The sequence below is a fragment of the Vanellus vanellus genome (assembly GCF_965231255.1).
Source record: "Vanellus vanellus genome assembly, chromosome: 5".
Classification (NCBI taxonomy): Eukaryota; Metazoa; Chordata; class Aves; order Charadriiformes; family Charadriidae; genus Vanellus; species Vanellus vanellus.
Window position 1 is genome coordinate 49,890,862 of NC_138910.1, and position 19,193 is coordinate 49,910,054.

At 35.3% G+C, this 19,193-nt stretch overlaps 1 protein-coding gene across 1 annotated transcript in view; it reads left to right on the forward strand.

The window, feature by feature from the left end:
• Nucleotides 1–19,193, forward strand: part of LOC309672788 (rab GTPase-activating protein 1-like) — a 62,700-nt gene that overhangs the window by 34,177 nt on the left and 9,330 nt on the right. The window contains exons 8-11 of the mRNA XM_082484383.1: nt 930–996; nt 2,234–2,336; nt 3,686–3,852; nt 8,591–8,738. Coding sequence (XP_082340509.1) covers nt 930–996; nt 2,234–2,336; nt 3,686–3,852; nt 8,591–8,738 — 485 coding nt within the window. The remainder of the gene's footprint in view (nt 1–929; nt 997–2,233; nt 2,337–3,685; nt 3,853–8,590; nt 8,739–19,193) is intronic.

Here is a 19,193-nt window from a genome sequence, read left to right on the forward strand (position 1 = left end):
TATTCGAATACCTGGTCGGAGGATATGGAGGAGATGGAACAAGACTCTTCTTGGAGATGCAGAGTGGTGGGATTAGAGTCAATAGACACAAGTTACTTCCCTGGAAATTCCCCTGCTGAATGAGGCCAGTTGTTGTCAGTACAAAGACAGTTGAGCATTGGAACAGGTTGACAAAAGAAATCATTCATTCTCTGTTCCTGGAGATGCTCAGAACTTGATTTGGCAAGGTCCTGGGGAACCCAGTTCAAGTTGGTCCTCTTTTGAGTAGTGCCTTTGATATTCAGAAAGTTTGAAAATGTGAATGTTTTAAGAATGTTTTGGAATTCTTATTCTTTTTACTCTTAAAAATATCAAGAACATTTTCTTGTTAAATAACTGGACTGGAATTCTGGAATTCAAGGCCCTGTATAATACAGAAGTTCAGCTTTAAAAAAATAAAGAATGAAAGTCTAAAAATTCAGCATGTTTTTTTAAGGGCCCATGATGCTACATGATGTTTTATACCAGTGACATCATGAGTGATAGAATGTGTGAATTTGTAACTTTTCGTATGGTTGTATGAAAAATAATTTTTAAAATGGACTGGGGAGAGGGTGAATTTCTTCTTGCCAGTCTCCATCACTAATGTATAGGAATTGGTGGTATCTTTAAACTCATTATTCTAAGTTGTCTTTAAGAATAAATGATTGTTCACAGGTCAGACACTGATTTATGTCATCTTCATTCTGGAAAATAATTTCATTATCACTTCTGTAATACATATTGTGATGTTTCCTAAGCGTTGCCATAACACTAACAAAAAGTTACTAAGAAAGGTTTTCTTTAAATTAGAAGCAGTAGGTGGCTGTGCCATTATGTTCAACAAAATACTTTTGTATTTTGAAAAGCTAATTATCTTTTAAATTTTTTTTTTTAAATAAACTTCACAGATGCTTTGGGATGCTACTGAGCCCTGGACGAAATGTGAAGAACAGTGACATGCATCTACTAGACATGGTAATGCTTAATAATAAATAATTCATTTAGTAAGATAGAGGTGATTTAAAAAACAAACAAACAAAACCCAACCAAACAAACCTCTCATCTGTTGTGGTTTTTGTTTGTTTGTTTGTTTGTTTTGTTTCTTAAATCCTGGGGTTTATATCTTAAAACCAGAAACACACTTGTTACATAGGATGGGTAAAACATTTCAATTAAAGTAAAAACCTGTGGCATCTTGTTTTTTCTTCAATTGGTGAAGACACTGATTAGGTCAGCTGACGGTTGTTACAAATAACTGAGCTTTCTGTATTGTGTTAACCTTGTTGCCTTAAAATTTAGAGCAAATAATTGTTGTTATATTTGGGCATCAGGGGAGTGGTCTTATTTTTTCCTAGGCGCTGGAAACTTTGCCTTTATTTACTTCATTTGAATTTAAATTCTTGCTCAGAGTTTGAAGTATTCACTTGTCTTCTACAATCTTAATTTCTTATGAGTTGCTTCTAAGAGAACTGCAAAGTAATGATACTTTCTCTGATAATATCAATTTACTTTCATGCCATGGATAAGAATACAACCATTTTCAAGTCAAGAAGTGCTTGAGTTAAACCAATCAGACATTTTGTATTGGTACAGTTATCCCAGTTTTACCTAGCCCATTTCTTTACTCGTGTTGATGATTTATTTGCATACTATCCTGAAATTTGGCTCTTTAAATCTCAACTTCCTATGAACTGGAATTCCAGTCCATTGGCATACTTACAAATATAAGTCCATGCCTGAGCAAGTCAGTTATAATTACTGAGTGGGGAAAAAAATCAGCCTGACCTTTGGTGTTGTTAACATATTACTCTGCTAAGATATACATTTCTATGTATACTGAGTTTAATTTTAGGAAGTTTCTTTTAACTCATCCTCTCCAAGCAACCATTTCAGCTGCTCAGAAAGTAGAGTGGCAGACGTTCCACCATGCTTTCATGCTTATAATAAGCATTGAAAAAAATATGTTGATAAAGTATCTTAGAGTCTTCAGTTTCTTATGTAGTGTTTCTCCTCTTCTAATGTTTCTTCTTTCTCTCCCATTTCTCTATAACCTTTCTCAATACATTATTTCATATTCTTTATTTGGATTGTGTTCTCTAGAGCGAACACAATCTTACTCTGAAGTTCCTCGAACTATTTCACCTCCCCATGCTCAATCTCTTTGGTCTCAAACCATGACTCTTAGTAGAATCCTGTACGTGTTTATTTTTAGGAATCCATGGGAAAGAGTTCTGATGGGAAGGCTTATGTGATTACTGGGATGTGGAATCCTAATGCACCCATGTTCCTAGTGCTTAATGAGGAAACTCCTAAAGGTAACTTAACGTACTTTGTAACTTTGTTTTACCTGACATGGGTTTGGCGTATCTATTTTCTCCTGGAAATCATGGTGCATAGGTCTGAGTACATACATCATTGCGTTCCAAGAGTCCATGGCTAGGAACTTTACTGTATAAACGTATGTAATGTAGAAATGTGAATAATTGTTCAGAGAGCCGTGTGTTACTCATATAGAGACATTAAATTAGTGTTTGGGGCTTATGTGCCTGTTCCCTGATTACTGTGATTTTTTGCAGAAGTTTTCTACCTTCTGTACTCAGCAAAGCAGTGTAAGTCTGAGCATTGCTATTCTCTTTCTTTTAGTTTTGAGGTGAGTTGATTACAAATAGCATTACAATCTCTTCATCTTGGGGCAGCTGGGAGAGAAACACTGAAGTGCTTGATTGTATAGCACAGTTTCTTACTGCTAGAATTGATGTTCTCTGATGTGATGTAAAAGGTTTCAATGCAAATCTGGACTTTGTTTCCTATCCCACGGCAGAGCTCACATCAGTTGCTTGAAGTATATACAGCCGGTGTCACTGTTCTTGCTGCTGGATTTTCAAACCACATTATTTCTTGTAGCCTATAGGCAAAACTCTTGCTATGCAGCTTGACACAGTTTCTGGTTTATGATATGACTTTGTGTGTGTGGTGTGGTTTGTGGTTTTTTTTTGTTTGTTTGTGTGGGCTTTTTTGTTTGTGTTTTTTTTTTTTTTTTATTTTTTTTTAATGCCCACTTGCCTCTTTGGTCTGATAAGACAAGAAAATCTAGCAATCTGTAATGTCTGATTCTAAAAGTTTATTTTAAAAATCTGTGCTTCCTGCAAGAAAGATATCAGTTATGATGGAAAATGATGGTCACTACCTCTCTCTGTGGTGAATGATTCCAGAAGCAACAATCCTTTTCTTGCACTGTACACCTGCAAAAACCAAACAATGCTGTAGGAGCTCCTTGACACTGATTTGCTATATATGTGTTCCCTCAGCAGTAAGTTTATACTTTAAACTGTGAACTTATCCTGTGCACATTCCTTTTGTTCGATATGGATCATGTATCTTAATGCTCTTTTCTTTGCATGACATTTTGCTCCTATCTTTAAAACAAAGGCAGATTGTCTTTGTTTCAAAAAGTTGTCATTTACTTGGTACACTAACGCATACCCTCATTCTATGCAGCAGGCATGTAGAGTGTAGAACTCAGATAAATAAAATGGGTGCAAGAGAATCAATAATTACATAGAAAGGTTTTTGAATTTAAACAAGTTTCCTTCTGTCATTTACTGTTTAGAGAAATTTGAACTTTGACTACTCTTTATGTATGTGACTTGCTTTTCTGTTTTAGATAAGCGTGTATTCATGACTGTGGCAGTGGATATGGTTGTTACTGAAGTAGTAGAGCCAGTCCGGTTTTTGCTGGAGACTGTTGTGCGTGTGTACCCTGCCAATGAACGCTTCTGGTACTTCAGCAGAAAAACCTTCACAGAAACTTTTTATATGAAGCTAAAGCAGGTATTGCATGGTTTTTAATTTTATGCTGGGAGCATTTGTTTTGTCTGTCATAATTTGACCTTTCTAAAAGTTATCATGACACCTGCACCTCAGTAGTTTGTTTCTTTTAACTGTTTATTGCTGAGATCCTTAAATGCACAATGGTTAAGGAGCATAGATAAATGTTCAATGCCTCTGCAAACTGAATTATAGTGAGTCATAAGTCATTGGCTTTGTGGGCTTAAACAATTTTGAACTTGCCTGTTGAATTCTCTATAATTTCATACAGTCTGACCTTTGTGCAGGCATCTAAAGCAGTCCATTTGACTGGGAAAACTGGGAAATGACTCTTTAATTTTTCATTGTAAAATCAACTAATATGTATCAAAGGGAAATCCTGGCTACTGAGATTCAAAATGTGCAGGTAGGTGGCTGTAAGAATATAATCAATTAAAGGGAAAGGAACCTTATGCAGAGGTTTAAGAGAGTTAGATTATTGCTCTTGTTTTCTCAAAGTATCTGAGAAGGTAGATTTCTCCATGTTTTCAAAAGATAAGTTTGGAAGAAGATTATCTGGAAAAGTAAGTTCTGATTCATGGAGAAGCTGCCATGTTTTCTCCCTTGTAGTTGCTGATGAGGGTAAAAAATGATCTACATTCTTGTCCTTCACTGCCTCAGGGCTTTGTGAAAGGTGAGGGCATTAATGTTATAAGTTTATTAAATTAGCATTCTTCATATTATTTCAAGATGGTGACTATAACCTTATGAAATGTTCAAATAGCAGTAAAGAAATAACCATTTATAACAAAACCTTCTCTGAAGTCAGTCCCTTCAAGTTTGGCTTTTCAGTCAAGTTGTACAAACACTGCTCGATTCTACAGAGAGGGAAGTGATTAAGATGAAGCTTAATGCATAGTTGTGTGTCCCCTCTATGTTAGCTTTCTTGTCCTGTGCCTGTGTGATTAATGTGCATTTATTTTTTCCTCGAGCACTGAGAGATGATATATCCATCCCATCTGGTAATGTTTGCTAAATAGTTATCTGTTGAGTAGAATGCTAAAGTGTCTTCCGTTTTTGGCAGTGGGTGAGGTACATAACGTACATATGTGTGCCCTTTATCATTGTAGGATGATGCATAATTGCATCCTCCTGCAGCAACTGTTGACCTGCTTTCTCCAGAAACTTATGTTGTGGTATTTGTTCAAAAAGTGAACAGCAAAGGCTAACTGTACTGTTTACATAGGAATAGTGGTCCATCATCTTTGACTAATGAAATCAAAGAGCAGTGATTTAATTTTACTGAGCCTAATGTGAATATTTGAGTTGTCATCTTCCTATGGGGCATAGTAATAGGTCTGAAAAAACAAGCTATGTTGATTATTACATGACAAAAGTGCAGCTGTGTTTAACACTTAGTAAATAAATCTCATGCAATGCTGTTTCTCTGTTTCTTCTAGAGTTTAGTGTAGCAACTTAGAATTTAAGAAAATCTGAGAAACCCGTTATATGCAAATGTTGACTATATATAAAATTTAAATTTAAAGAAAACACATTTGAAAATATTACGTTCTCAGCTGTTTGATACTTATCTATAATCAGTTAAACTTTCACTTTAAACCACTTGCAACTGTACTGTTTTTAATTGAGTAACATGGATGCTTTCTTTTTTTTTCTCACCCCTTATAATGTGGCAACATACATTTGCCTCCCCACCCTGAAGAAACAGATTCATTTCTTCCTGTTGTAAAATTCTGAGGAGCTGTTCTGCAGACTTTTGGGAGAGGAACACTTTTAATCTTTGTAATCTTTCTATAAGACTAAGTCCTGATTCTGGATGACAGAATCTCTCTGGTTGACCTGTAGCAAATCTTATTTAGCCAATTATCAGATGGAAAGTTTGTATTGCAATAGCTGTTTCTGGAGATACCTCTGAAAGGCACTGTACCTCAGTGTGCTATTACTTTTTTGAAAATAGCTTTGCAGATGGCATTTGGATCAGCCAGAAAGCAGCTGAGTTTAAGTAGATTCTAGGGAATGTAACAGTGGGTTAATCATAGAATGGTTTAGGTTGGAAGGGACCTTAAAGATTATCTAGTTCCAACCCCCCTGCCATGGGCAAGGACACCTCCCACTAGACCTGGTTGCTCAATACCAAAATAATAATATCAATATAATAATAATAAAAAATAATAATATAAAAATAACAATATCAAAAGCCTCAGCTCCAAACATAGGTGGCTTCTCTGTGCAGGACAACAAATCCTGTGGTATAATTTCCTGCTGATGTAAAGTCATGATAATAATGCTGTCGGTCATTGTGCAAATGTAGCGTGTTTGACTGTGGGTGAGACATGCATGAATGCAGTCTGCCCAGTTCTAAGTTCTAGCATGTAGAGTCCTTGAGAGGAAACTTTAGACTTGGGGTCTGTCAGCAACATGCCCATTCCAGTGAGGAAGCATTCATTACTGATGTTCCAAAAGGAAGCAAGCAATGAAATGGCATTTTCCTGCAAGGGGTAAATGGGACCTGTCTGAATTGGCAGAAGAAAATCGGAGCTGTTCTGAGTAATGATTCAGATAGATTTAATAGTCTGAACCAAGATTGGTGAGGTGCAGTCAGATATGAGGAATGACGTAAATGCAGGTTGCTGTGTGATTTAGGATTTTTCTTTCTATTTATCTATGTATCTGTCTTATCTATCTGTTTATCTCACTGTGTTACTCATGCGCATTTTCATGATTAGAACGTGATCCTTGTAAAGGTAGATTCCTGTAGATACCAAATCTGTGCTTCAGAAAAAACAAATAACCAAATTATTTACATTTTATAGAGATGGGTCTTGCAGTTAACCAGAACATGTACAAGGAGGTGAAGACTTGTAATTCTTGTAACATACAACAAATCCATAGGACCTCATGCCTTACTCCCTCAAAAGTAAAAGCTATAGATAGAAATGATTAATAATATTAGTGGTGTTTGTACTTGATTGATTTAACCAAGTACTTTGTAATTACTTGATAATGGTGTTCTGTAAGAATAAAACGGGGATAATGGCTTTAATATCATCCTGCTAAATGTTATAAAATGCAGGGTATTTATGCCTATACCCTGAAGTTCATTAAGCTGACTTCTTGAGAAGTTCAGTCAGTAAAACTGGCTGGTAATTGGAGCCACTGCTTCCAGGGTGTATCAGCTTTAAAGGAAGCAAATCTGAACGGTTAATCTAAAACGCAGTAGGAAAGTTTTCTCAATATAAAAGAATTTATATTGTGTCAGTCCAAGCAGTCCCTATTTAAGCTACCCATCTGCATAATTTCACCAGGTTGTTGAAATTGCAAGTGCTGGTCAGCAGTTCATGTGCATCTCCAGCTAAGGTGTCATGGAGTCTTCCAACTTTATCATAATTTTGTTTGTTTTTTTTTTTTTTTTTAAACAAATTGAATATTCTGTAGCTGAAATTGTGTTCTTTTTCACGGTTAATTTGATGTTTTTAATATGTTCAAAAAATTACCTTATTTTAACAGATCAGGCAAGATGCACGAAGAACAGAATAGCACAACACTTTGGGCTGGTTCATTTAATACAATCATTAGTCTGCAGTTTTATACGATTCTCTACAAATATATTAATCATTGCATGTCACTGAATAATAATTGTGTTCAGAACTGTAACTCAGAGGAGAAACTAATACTTTTATTTTGAAACTTGCAACCTTGTATCCAGTGCTTGAAGTATAGGTAACTGACTACTTTTTTCATGTGAAAGTCCACTGAACATCAAAGACTTAAACTATGAACTTTTCCAGCTTGAAGTAAAAAGAAAACAATCAACTTCCCCCTGTCCCCAAACCTTTGAGGTAGTTTGCCTTGAAAGTTACCAAATTGCTAAAGAGACAGATTTGGAAGAAAAACAACTTCTACAGAACAAAATGATTTCCCCTGAAGACATTCTGTCCTCAAATATATATGGTTACAGATACCACGCTCAAATTTCCAGGTTAATGTAACTGTTAGATTGACAGATATTCATGATTTGTACACGTGCACACACACACAGACACACACGTGCACGTATCTAAAAGTAAGAATAAATAAAACTTAGGCATACAAACACAAGTTTTATAGCTAGGTACAGCCAATAATATTTCCCCACTGAAAGGAGTATATTACAAATTATACTTACTGGAAGAAAGATGAATTTTTCATTTATTTTTTTAGAGAGTAAAACACTACAAGGAGCTTTTCACAGTTTATGGCTTTCAAAAAATATGAGGTTTTGTTTCTTCTTTAGTCTTGTCTTTACCTACTAAAAATTTTTACCATTAAATTTTTTGCCTCCCTCAGGCATTTGATTCCTGTTTCTGTGATGTCACTTACTCAAATATTTTTCCTATTTGTTTTCTCGTCTTTTCTTTTGCTGTGGTTTCTCTTTGGCCTCATCTCATTATAGCTATTTAAATTGGAAAGCTTTTTTTATCATTGATCTGAACAATACTTAAAATGGTTGTTAAGAGGCAGCTTTGGAAATAATGCACTTTTATTTATACTTTCTACCTATAAAACTTAAAAAGAAACAGAGCTGTCAGTTACTGCCAGTCTACTGGTGCCATTGCAAAGAAATCTGAGGGAGTCTTGCCCAAACTGTTGTTTAGCCTTGATAGGAGATTTGTTTCTATGTGTTTGGGTTTGGTTTTGGCATGCTATTAGAACTTCATTTATCAACAGTGGGGACCTAACACATACACATATTTTGTTTTAGTCTGAAGGAAAAAGCCACACAAGTGCTGGGGATGCAATTTATGAAGTTGTCAGTCTACAAAGAGAATCTGCAAGAGAAGAAGAATTGGTCAGCCCAACGAGTGGAGGAGGTCCTATGTCCTCATCCCAGGAGGATGAGGCAGAAGAAGGTAAGAATAAATGAGCGCTTACAGTTCCCATAGATAGTGCTATTATATTTCTGCTGTTAATTTACTCATTTAATTCTTCCTATTAGTGTCTATTAGAAATACAACTGTTTTGGACAAAAAGATCACACATAATTTTCTGCTAGCAACAGTTCTTTAGTAATGGCCTTTTTACCAACCCATTATTTGGAGTTCTTCCAGTAGCAGCAGCAGACAAAGCATGTCTGTTTTTCTGTGTGCTTCAAAATGTGTTACTGAGGCACTTGTGCTCTGCTTTCAAGGTAGAAAACCTTTTCAAGATGTGTTTTCTTCTGATCAGAAGCCATTTGTCTTGAATGTGCTGCTAAAGGACAGCATTGAAATGGGCTTTGAAATGGTGGGCTTTAAATGCCTGTTTGTAAAGAAAAACCAACAAAAAAATCCCAGACAGACTCATATGGGGAATTCCCATCCCCAAACTGTCTTCTTGGCATGTAATTAGTTTCTCCTCATTTATAACTAGGGCTTATCAAAATATCTGCTGGTGCAGTTGTGGGATTGTGCTGCTTTTCATGAACCAAGTGTATTTGCTTGCCCCGTCTAAAGCTAACAGTACCTCAGTGTCTTTCCCACTGTTGGTTTTTTTTTTTGTCGTTGTTTGTTTCTTCATTCTTTTGAAGGCCTTTGGCCTCCTGTCCTCTCATTGTACTCTGAGGGTTAGCCCATAGCATTCAGAATAGGCTTTCTATGTCCCATTTTCGATTTGGATATCTGACCTACATGAACTTGTGATAGTTTTACAAAGTTGTTATTCAAATTTCTGGCAGTGTCTGCCAATACTACAAAAAGTCTCACTTAATACAGCAGAAAAATTCCTCCTTGATTCTTACTTATAGGTAAGTAGCTGGATATTAGTTTATGCAATACAAATTGCATAACCCTCTGATTAACAGTCAGGAGCAGACAGGTATGGTTACTCTCTTCTAGTTACAAAAAAAACCAACCCACGTATCCCAGGTGGCACCAGGCTTGCAAAGCCCACAACCAAGCGCTCTTTGGTGAATTGAAAACCTTCTACTGATTCCTGGGAGGGAGTGGGATAGGCATTGACTATCACTGTTATTCCCTCCTTTTTATCAAGTACCACTTCTGAATTGTAAAAATACTGTTTTCTCTAAAGGAGCTTTTATATTTAATTGGTATTTGCGACTGCTTTACTGTTCATAGCAAGAATTACTTCAGATTTGACCTTTGGGTCTTGTGGTTCAGTGTAGTGTAGTTGAACATCTGTGGGTGTTCTTTTCCTTGTTGGATATTTGAGTTGTATAGTCAGAATGTTTTCTGGAGCTTGTTTGGTAGTATAGAGTTTAAGCAATTACTTGAACATTTTTTATTTTTTTTTAACATTGTTTCTTACTAGGAGTAGTAAAGCACTGTTGCAAAATTTGATGAATGTAGTGCAATTAGTAATAATGTGGATATTGTCCTCTTGGTGCTGTTATAGCATGGCTTTATTTTATTATAGAGTAAAAGTATTCCACTGGGGTATGAACCCAAGTTAAACTTTGGTTTAGCTTCCTAATGCTAGTTTCCATATTTTAAATGTAGATTACTTCCTAAGAGAAGACATTAAAAATATCATGATGTGACTCTGTTCTCATGGAAACTGCATTTAGAGTTATCTTCCTAGAAGTTATCTATCCTAGTGGATATGCAGGTTAAATGAGTCATTTGCAGTTGTTCTAAATAAATCTCTTCATTCTTTTTCTTTCTTTTTCTTTTCAGGGTACTAATTATGATGATGGAAAAAAAACCCTTGAGTTTACAATGTCTTGTCTTAGCCTTGGAAGAAGGCTTTTTCTTTACTTTAATGTTAAGAATGGTAGCTTCCTGGCCGTATAAGTTTTGGGGTTTTTTATTTTTCTGCTTGCAACCTGACTAGGGCAGGTGTCCATTATAAGGACTTTATTATTTCATAGGCCAGAGGCTGGTGTTCCCGTTACAGATATTGAGGATTATTATCTGTTCGGTTTTTTGTTTTGGTTTTTTTTTTTTTGCTATGTCCTCATATATATCCTACATGCCCACAGAATATTACTTAATTTACTTCAGAAGCACTATACATTGCAGTTTCATTTGTATAATGTAAGAATGCATGCCTCTTTTGCACCTTACCTGATTTCTGTGTAGTCTCTGTGTGCGCATACACACAGCTCAGTGGGATGTCTTATGTCATGAGTATATGAATAAAGATTTTCATAAGAAGGCATTTTTTTCCAATATTCTTGTTCTTTTTGTCTTACTGAAAGGCCCTCTCCCCAATAATGATTTAAAATAATTACTATACTAGTATTAGGCATAGTCCCATTCCAATATGCAGCAAATGCCTATAGAAAATTGAGATCATATATTCCCTAAATAATATTCTTAGCTTTTAATATTCTTTTCTCATTTTAGCTTTATTTTTCATCTGAACAGCTATATAAAAAAATGAAGATCTTTGCAAAGATTGTGCAATAGCTGCTTAGAGATCTTTCAGATCAAACTCACTTTTTAAAAAATTATTAATATTGTAATAGATATTCCTGGCAACCCAGTCATTTAAGTTTCCTTGCTTTGGAGATAATTTAAAAAATTTAATTAATATTAATGATTTCTTGTCAAAACCTAGAATGTAAGGTACACTCCTTAATGAGAAATTTTCTATTAATTTCAGAATATAATTTTAAAAGATTCAAATATATAATGAGGAAATTCTTACTCTTTCTGGAAAGGTTTCAAATAAAACAGATTTAAGTATAATTTTTTTCAATATGCAGAAAAGTACATTGTTAATATTTAATTTTGAGTAGAACCTTGTAACAGGTGAAGAGCCCGATTGGTTGAACTAATCTTTCTCTTTTTTGGAGCATTAAGAGTAACTGAGAACATGTACAAAAGTGATGGTTTGTACATTGTATTATTCAAAAAACGCAAAGCTGCATAGTGCATTTTTATTGTAGTGTCATTCTATGGCAGGATGAGGTGGCTGGCTGCATGCGTGAGCTTAAGGATTGGAGAAAATTGCTTTCCAGCAGAAGCATTTGCAAGGAGAATGTAGTCCTAGAAACAAATAACAAAGGAGAAGGGAGAAGAATAGGTTGGCTTCTTTAGCAGCAGTGTTTGCTTAGACCAGACATGAAATGATGACCTTCTTTTGGCTCTAATATTTTACTACTTTTTTTTTTTTCTTAAACTACAACGTAACATTTCAGGAGAACACTAGATAACTCCATTTGAGTTTCTTCTTGAATCAGAATAATCGTAGAAGGTTAAGGATCACTATAAGTGGGAGCAATGCTGTATAAAACCAGAAAATAGTCTTTAGCCTGATTGTAACTGACTTGGAAGATTTTTTTGCTGAAGTTTGATGTGGTCCCAAGTGTCTGTTTACTAGCTCTTGTTCCAATCTATAAATTGCATGCAGATTAAACATGACATGTTTAGCAGACATCCTGAAACAGGTAATTCATGATAGGTGAAAGATAACATGCCTACCAAGTCTCCAAAAGTTTCTCAGCATGAGTTGTAGGTTTCCTCTAGAACATTCTCAAATAACTTCCAGGAATGCAGTGCTGTTTGAGTTTGTGTTTTTATTTACCGCAGCAATAGATTTCTTGATGGTTTACATGTTACTTTTTTGACAGCTGGGAATTGAGCAGGAATGCAGTTGACAGCATAGTGGATACTGATCCATAAACCAGTGGACTTAAAACAAAAAGAATCCTTTTGAAATGTGTTTGGTGTTTAGTTATTTGCCTTTAAGAAGAAGAAGTTATGTGTAAGTATGAAGCTGTAGAAGCAAGAAAGGGCAGCAAAAGAGAAGAAATAACAAACTTAAAAGGGTAAAACTTTGTGTGCTCTCTAGCTGTCTTGACTCCAAGAACAAAAAGAAAGACATATTATACAATAGGAAAAATAATGTAAGAGGTATGGAAATTCAGTGTGGAGATGGTGAAATTTGACAATGAAAATAGAAATGAAAGGATAGAGGACCCTGAAAGCTTCAAAGAAATCTGAGTGTGGTGTATTGGACAGTAGATATGTATGCGTACAGTAGATAAGGAGTGGGCAATACTAAATGATTGGAGATGATCAGACAAACTAAATTAGGATACTGTGTCAAATGTTGTGGGTTGGTGGAAACTGTTTTCAGGATACAAAAAGCAAAGGAGTAGAGGAGGTGGTGTTTTAGGAGTCAATAGAGCTATTGAGAGTATTTTGTGATAAAATAGGAGTTTACGATGAGGGAAAGTGTGAACAAATGAGGATGACTGAGAAGAATGACATTAGTAGTGTGGAAATAGTCAACTCTGCATTTTTATCCAAACTAAAAATAGCTTTATGTAATTCATACGAACTCTTTGTTATATTAATCCAATACAGAGCAATGTTGGTGAGTCCTGAATAAGATCAATTAAATCACTATTGGAGTCTTTCTGCTGTCTTCATAAAAATGAACTAAAACTTTATGAATCGTAAATTCATGAGGTCATTTGGCTCGTGGCTATCTTCAGACAAGAACCCTTTACTGCAGTTCCGTAAGAGATGAGTTTTAAAATACAAGCACTTCTGAGGAATGCAGATATATAGCTTCCAAATGAAAATATTCCTGATGAGCCTGATGTCATTTTAGGGACTCTGCTATCCATTCTCTTGCATTGGGTTATTTTCATGCCTTACAAGTTAACTTTTTTTATTAAAAATGGACTCAGTTGACTTCTGCAGCTATCAATTGTGCTGCCAGAAAGAATACGATCCCTTCCATAGTATATAAAAAAAAACAACCAAACAGCAACAACCAACTGAGTGCAGAAGACTATTTTTTTAATATGCCCTGAATTGTGGCAGTTCTTGTTGATTAACAGTTGTATTTAAATTTGTTCATGCCAGTATGGCCTTTCTGTTAAAAGGCAAGTATTTGAAATGTTTTGAATTTGAAGCACTTCTGTGGGTTACAGAAGTGTTTAATGAAATTGCAGGGTTGTAAATGAAATGGTAAATTGGGGAATTTTAAGGTTGTTTCTGTTGGCGGTTTATAGGGAGATGGAAGTACAGGGAAGGTCACCTGACTGGGACTCAAGTTCTTTGCTGTCTTATAACCCTGTTGGAGTTTGCTGTTGGAGTTCACTTGTAAAGCCAGGTTTGCAGGCTAGGCCCTTAAGCAATGAGCGTGACTTACTCTGAGCTATTATATTCCTCTCTTCCTCTCTAGTGTCCACAAGACACTCCTGCAAGGTGCATCTGGGAGCACATTGTATGTAGGGATTCTTTCTCTGACAAAATCTGTTGCTCACACTAACTTTGTGAAATTCAAGGCAAAATATAATTCTGTAATTCTGGCCTACGGTTCATGAATACTCCAGGGAAATCTGTTGATGACTTTTGGTTTAATCTTGCAGAATGATAGGAAAAAATTCTTTCAAATTAAGGGAGTTTTCAGTTCCTTGGGTACATAGGTGAAATCTGTTTCTTTGATTTCAGTCTCTTTTTTTTTTTTTTATAGTTTACATAAAATCACTTCATATTATGGTAGAAAATAGACATTTTTCAGTAATAAATGAGCATAAATTGTTGTTTGCATCTTGTTTGGAAGCAATTGCAGATTATTTTGAATGTTTTGGATGCTTTAGTTTGGTAGCGGTTGTCTTTTCCTTGTCTGCCTATAAACAGTATGGTAGTTTGAAAGTAATTTTAGAAAGGATTTGCAGTCCTGTTGGCTTATTAGGAATTATAACTTCGTATTGCTAGAGGATCTTCTCAGGTTTCAGTCGTGAGTGCCATAGTTTTGTGTGGCCTCAAGCTGCCACTACTATGCCCATATAATTTCACATTTCATATCATTGAAAAAATTACCTTATTTAACCACCTTTATATAAAGATGATGAAAAAGACTTTTCTCAACAAACAGTTCCCCCGGCTTTTTACTAATAATTGTTAACCTCAAAGTGAGATTCTTGTGGTTTTAGTTTTGGTCATTAGCTTTCTGGTATTTTGTGAAGTATTTTATAATTAAAGTGCCTTGTATACTGCCTTGGCACTTTAAGTAAATGGCAGGCAATATATAATTTTTGTGTTTATAATGGTGATTTTTTTTGTTTAGCATTTGATTATATCAAATATGGCAGTAGATACTAATCTACAAATTTGTAAATTACTAATGCAGAGTAAAGAATTGCATTCCCTTAGAATTGTGACAGCATCTCAAATTTGATTTTTCTTGTGTGTTCTCAAACCTGTCAATTTTCAGACAGCACAGTGCATGTGGAAGATGTTTATATTTACAAGAATACCTCTACTGTGCAGCATTTAGTTGGCTTTGTCATCTGTGTGGGAGCAAAACTACTGAACCGAAGTGATAATTTTTCTCCTTTCTTTTATTCAGCTTTAAGCATTTGTACATCAAATTTAGATATGTCATGGTGGCCCACTTGTATGTTCACTACACAAGGGTAGAATCATCTCTTTGCACATGTTTCTACACTCAGATTTAGATGCACAGTTAAGGCTTATTTTTGTGGTCTTTTGTTGTTGTTTTTAAATGATTCTTTTTTAATATAACAGAAATACAGGGCCTGTGTAGAAAACTGTATGACATAGAATTGAGATATGTTTTTAAATGCAGAAATTTTTGTTGAACTGAAAAAAGAAGTCAGTTTGGTTAGCTATTTCACACAACTAACAGGATTGTTTCAAAGTAGAAATGTGTGTCCTTTGAGAGATTTTGCACGGCCTTCTTTATAGCCTGTGAAAATCGTTGTTGTATGCAGCGACTGAAAAACAGACATCGTCCAATCCCATGCTGTTCCACCCTCGTTCAGTGTTTATCAAATGGAAGGGCTTTGGGATCCAGATTTTCGGTTACAAAGAGAAGTAATTAAGTTTGCAAACTGCTTGCAAGGTAGTCAAAATTTTGAGATTTGACAGCATTAGCTTTTGCTTGAATGATTCTAAGTGAAAATTGTGTATCTTACAAATCATAAAAAGGAATAAGAACAAAAATAGTATTTTTTGCTATTACTAGTTTGCATTTAGTAAAGAATTCAGGTATCTTTCTTTTTTTTGTTTTTACTCTCTATATATGTACTCCAGTAGCTGCCAAATTATTTTTTCTTCAAGTTAATTATCTAACTTGCATAAAAGCAGAAGATTCTTATGAGCAGAATTTAATAAAATCTATTTTTGTTCATATTCATAAATCCATATTTTTCTGCTCCTGATTATTGCTCTTCCCTCTAAATTAGAAAACATACTGAGGATTGTAATTTCATAAAGATATCATTTGGAAGGCATTTTGCAATCTTTCTGTCTTCGTCAAAACAGTTTGTAATGCACTGAAAAGTTGGACCTTTCTGAAAATCTACCTTATTTAATATTAGAATGAATTTCATGACTTAAACTTTGTTTCACTCTTATCTTTCCTGGTAAAACTATAGTTCATGCTACATAATTTCCTGTTACCTTATAAATGGAAACTTGCTTTTTTTTGTGGCCTTTCTCACGATCCTCTTTTATCTAGTATGTGTGGAATGATTCCATGTCAGTAACGTCTATATCTTGTTGCCCTGATAATATGCTGCCAACTTCATCTCCCCCTTCATTTTTGTTCTTCTCCTACATAAAAATCAAACTTCTCATTTTTGAAGTATTCAAATTCTTTTCCCACCTATCTTCATGACCTAATTTCCCTCTCCTTCAGGCTGGTTCAACTATATTATTTTTCAGTTCCACCTACTCTGTATTTCATTTGTAACAGCTTCTCAATTAAAACTCATTAAAAATCCTTTTTTCTTCATCACTTCAGTGCTCAAATCCCACCTGTTGATTTTTATCTGCTATATTCATGCATTTCTACTCATTTTAGGATGTACTTCACTGACTTACTTCTATGCTTGAACTCTGTGAAACAACAGTATAGTTTTCTGCCTTATTTGCCTTTTTTGTTAACTGAAAAATGAGTTTCACTTCTAAGGCATTGTCATATTTGAGGTGATCTGAATCTATTGGAAAAGTAGTTCTGTAGCTATATAATTGGTGTTAAACGTGGATAAGGGGAGTATTGTGTAAAGGAAAACTTTTAAAGGAAGATGCAAAGAAAGGCCCATTAAAAAAAAAAAAAACACCCGAAACCAAAAAAAAAAAATCCTCTTTCACTGTAAAAACAGGAAGATGAAAAACATTCCAGCATATTTAATGCTCATGTCAACAGAAGTGGAGGTAAGAGATCTTGAACGGAATCTATTTCCTCAAGCCAAAAATGGAAAATACCAATAAACACAGTTGATTACTTGTGTTCGAAAGAGTCTGTTAATTACCTTATTAGAGAGAGGAACATCTCTGCTATTTGATTTTTTTTCTGAGTTGGTTTCTCACAGAGTTTTGTTACAGTCTTTGCACAACTTGTCAGTGCTGCTGTGAATATTAGAGTTATTCTCCAAAGGTGCTCCATGTTCTTTATTTGTGGGCTCAAAAGCCTTGCACTACCACAGTAAATGAGAGTGAAGAAGAGGCCAAGATTTTGTCTCTATGTTTTTTTTTTTTTTTTTTTTTCCTGTGGCATATTTGCTGATAATAAAGAATTACTGTGTGTGTAATTCTTTTTTTTTGAACACTTGCTGCCTCGGTATTTTGTTTCAACACCTCTCATCAAGAAAAAATATAGGAGGAAAAAATCAGAAATGAGTGGAAATCTGGAGAATCTGTCCTTTGATAAATTAATAAAACCAAAGACTTTAATTTTTTTTTTGGGGGGGGGGGGGGAAGTGAGATGTGCTAAAATTGTTTAGGAGAAAAAGGTAATTGGTATAAATTGCAAGTAGAAAGAATTAGGTTTGAAATGACAGGTATAGTCCATAGAGTAACAATAATGAAGTCCTTGGAATGAACTGCTTAGGGAGGTAACTGAAGGTTTTGTAACATTAGGTTAGATGAATATCTGCAGGGGACTGTATGATCAAGACCTGTGTTCTCTTTAGTCAAGTTAAAAAGTAAGAACTTGGATAACCTAGTGGAGCTGTCTCATAAGGCTCATCTTAATCACTCTTTTGCTTTCTTGGGAGATAGTCAGACTCTCATGGTTTTACCATGCTCCAAATGTGTACAGCCATTTTACTGCATAGAGTGGTCTTGTGTGGCACCTTATTATAAAAAACAAACAAACAAAAAAACCAAACGTGCACTCGCCAACCCAAAATAACCTTATTGCCTTTACATATCAAAGTTAATTTTAATTCTGAAAGTTTTATTTGTTTTCCACTAAAAACAGCCTTTCAGGCTATCATAGATCAGACGAAATCCAAGGAGGTGTGTCTGCTACATGGAAGATTGGATACTTTGAAAAGCATTTTCTAAATTATTGGTTACCAAGAATAATGAGCCATAGTTTATTTTGCTAAAGGTGCTGCTAAAGTGCTAAGAGGTCTTTCATACCAACAGTCATACTTCTGCAAGTTGCAGTCTGTTTTTCGAAAGAGCGAGAGAGAGTTATAATCGAGTCTAGTCAATATTGTTACGTAATAAAAGTTAGTCCTGGGCCACTTAAAATACAACTCTCTGTGCCTTATTCTGAAAAGTCTGCTCAAATAATAAATAATTTATGTAATGAGTGTTTCTAAATGGAGCAGGCACAAAATTATGTATATCCAATAGGCTGCCAGTCTTTTCAGTTCGATGCTTTCTTTAGTTTCTTCTTGCATGCCCCTACAGATTTTTGAGAGACGGCTTTTTACACGTTTGTCTATAGGTATACTGACAAAACAGACTATATGCAAAATCTGTCATCCAGATGTTCTTCCCCAGCCTGAGTGATATCTGTACGTGCTTCCATATTTATCTCATGCAAATGGCAAATGTCCAAAAGAAGAAAAGCAAGTGTCATTGGGCCAGAAGGAAGTTTCAGGTCAGTCTAACTTCAGTCTATGGGACTGGTCATGGAGCAAATCCTCCCAAAAGGAGTTTCTAAACATGTGAAAGACAAATAAGGTCATTGGGAACAGCCAGCATAGATTTATGAAAGGAAAGTCATTGTGACCAACCTCATTACTTTCTGTGACAATGTGACCTGTGCTGTTGACAAAGGATGGGCCGTGGATGCTGTATACCTTGATTTTAGCAAGGACTCCAACACTGTGTCCCATAGTGTCTTTATCATTAAGTCAATGAGATAGGAACTGGATAAGTGAAAAATAATATGGTTGGAAGGATGGCTGGACTGCTGAGATGAAAGAATCAATCAATGGCACAAAGTCCAGCTGGCAGCCAGCAAGTAGTGGTATCTTTCAGGGATCATTATTGGGATCAGTGCTGTTAAATATCTTTATTAATCATGTGCATGATGGGACTGAGTGCACCCTCAGCAGGTTTGTGGACAACAGCAGATTGGGGGGAGTGGTCAGTAATGCTGGAGGGCAGGGCTCCTACTCAGAGGGACCTGGACATACC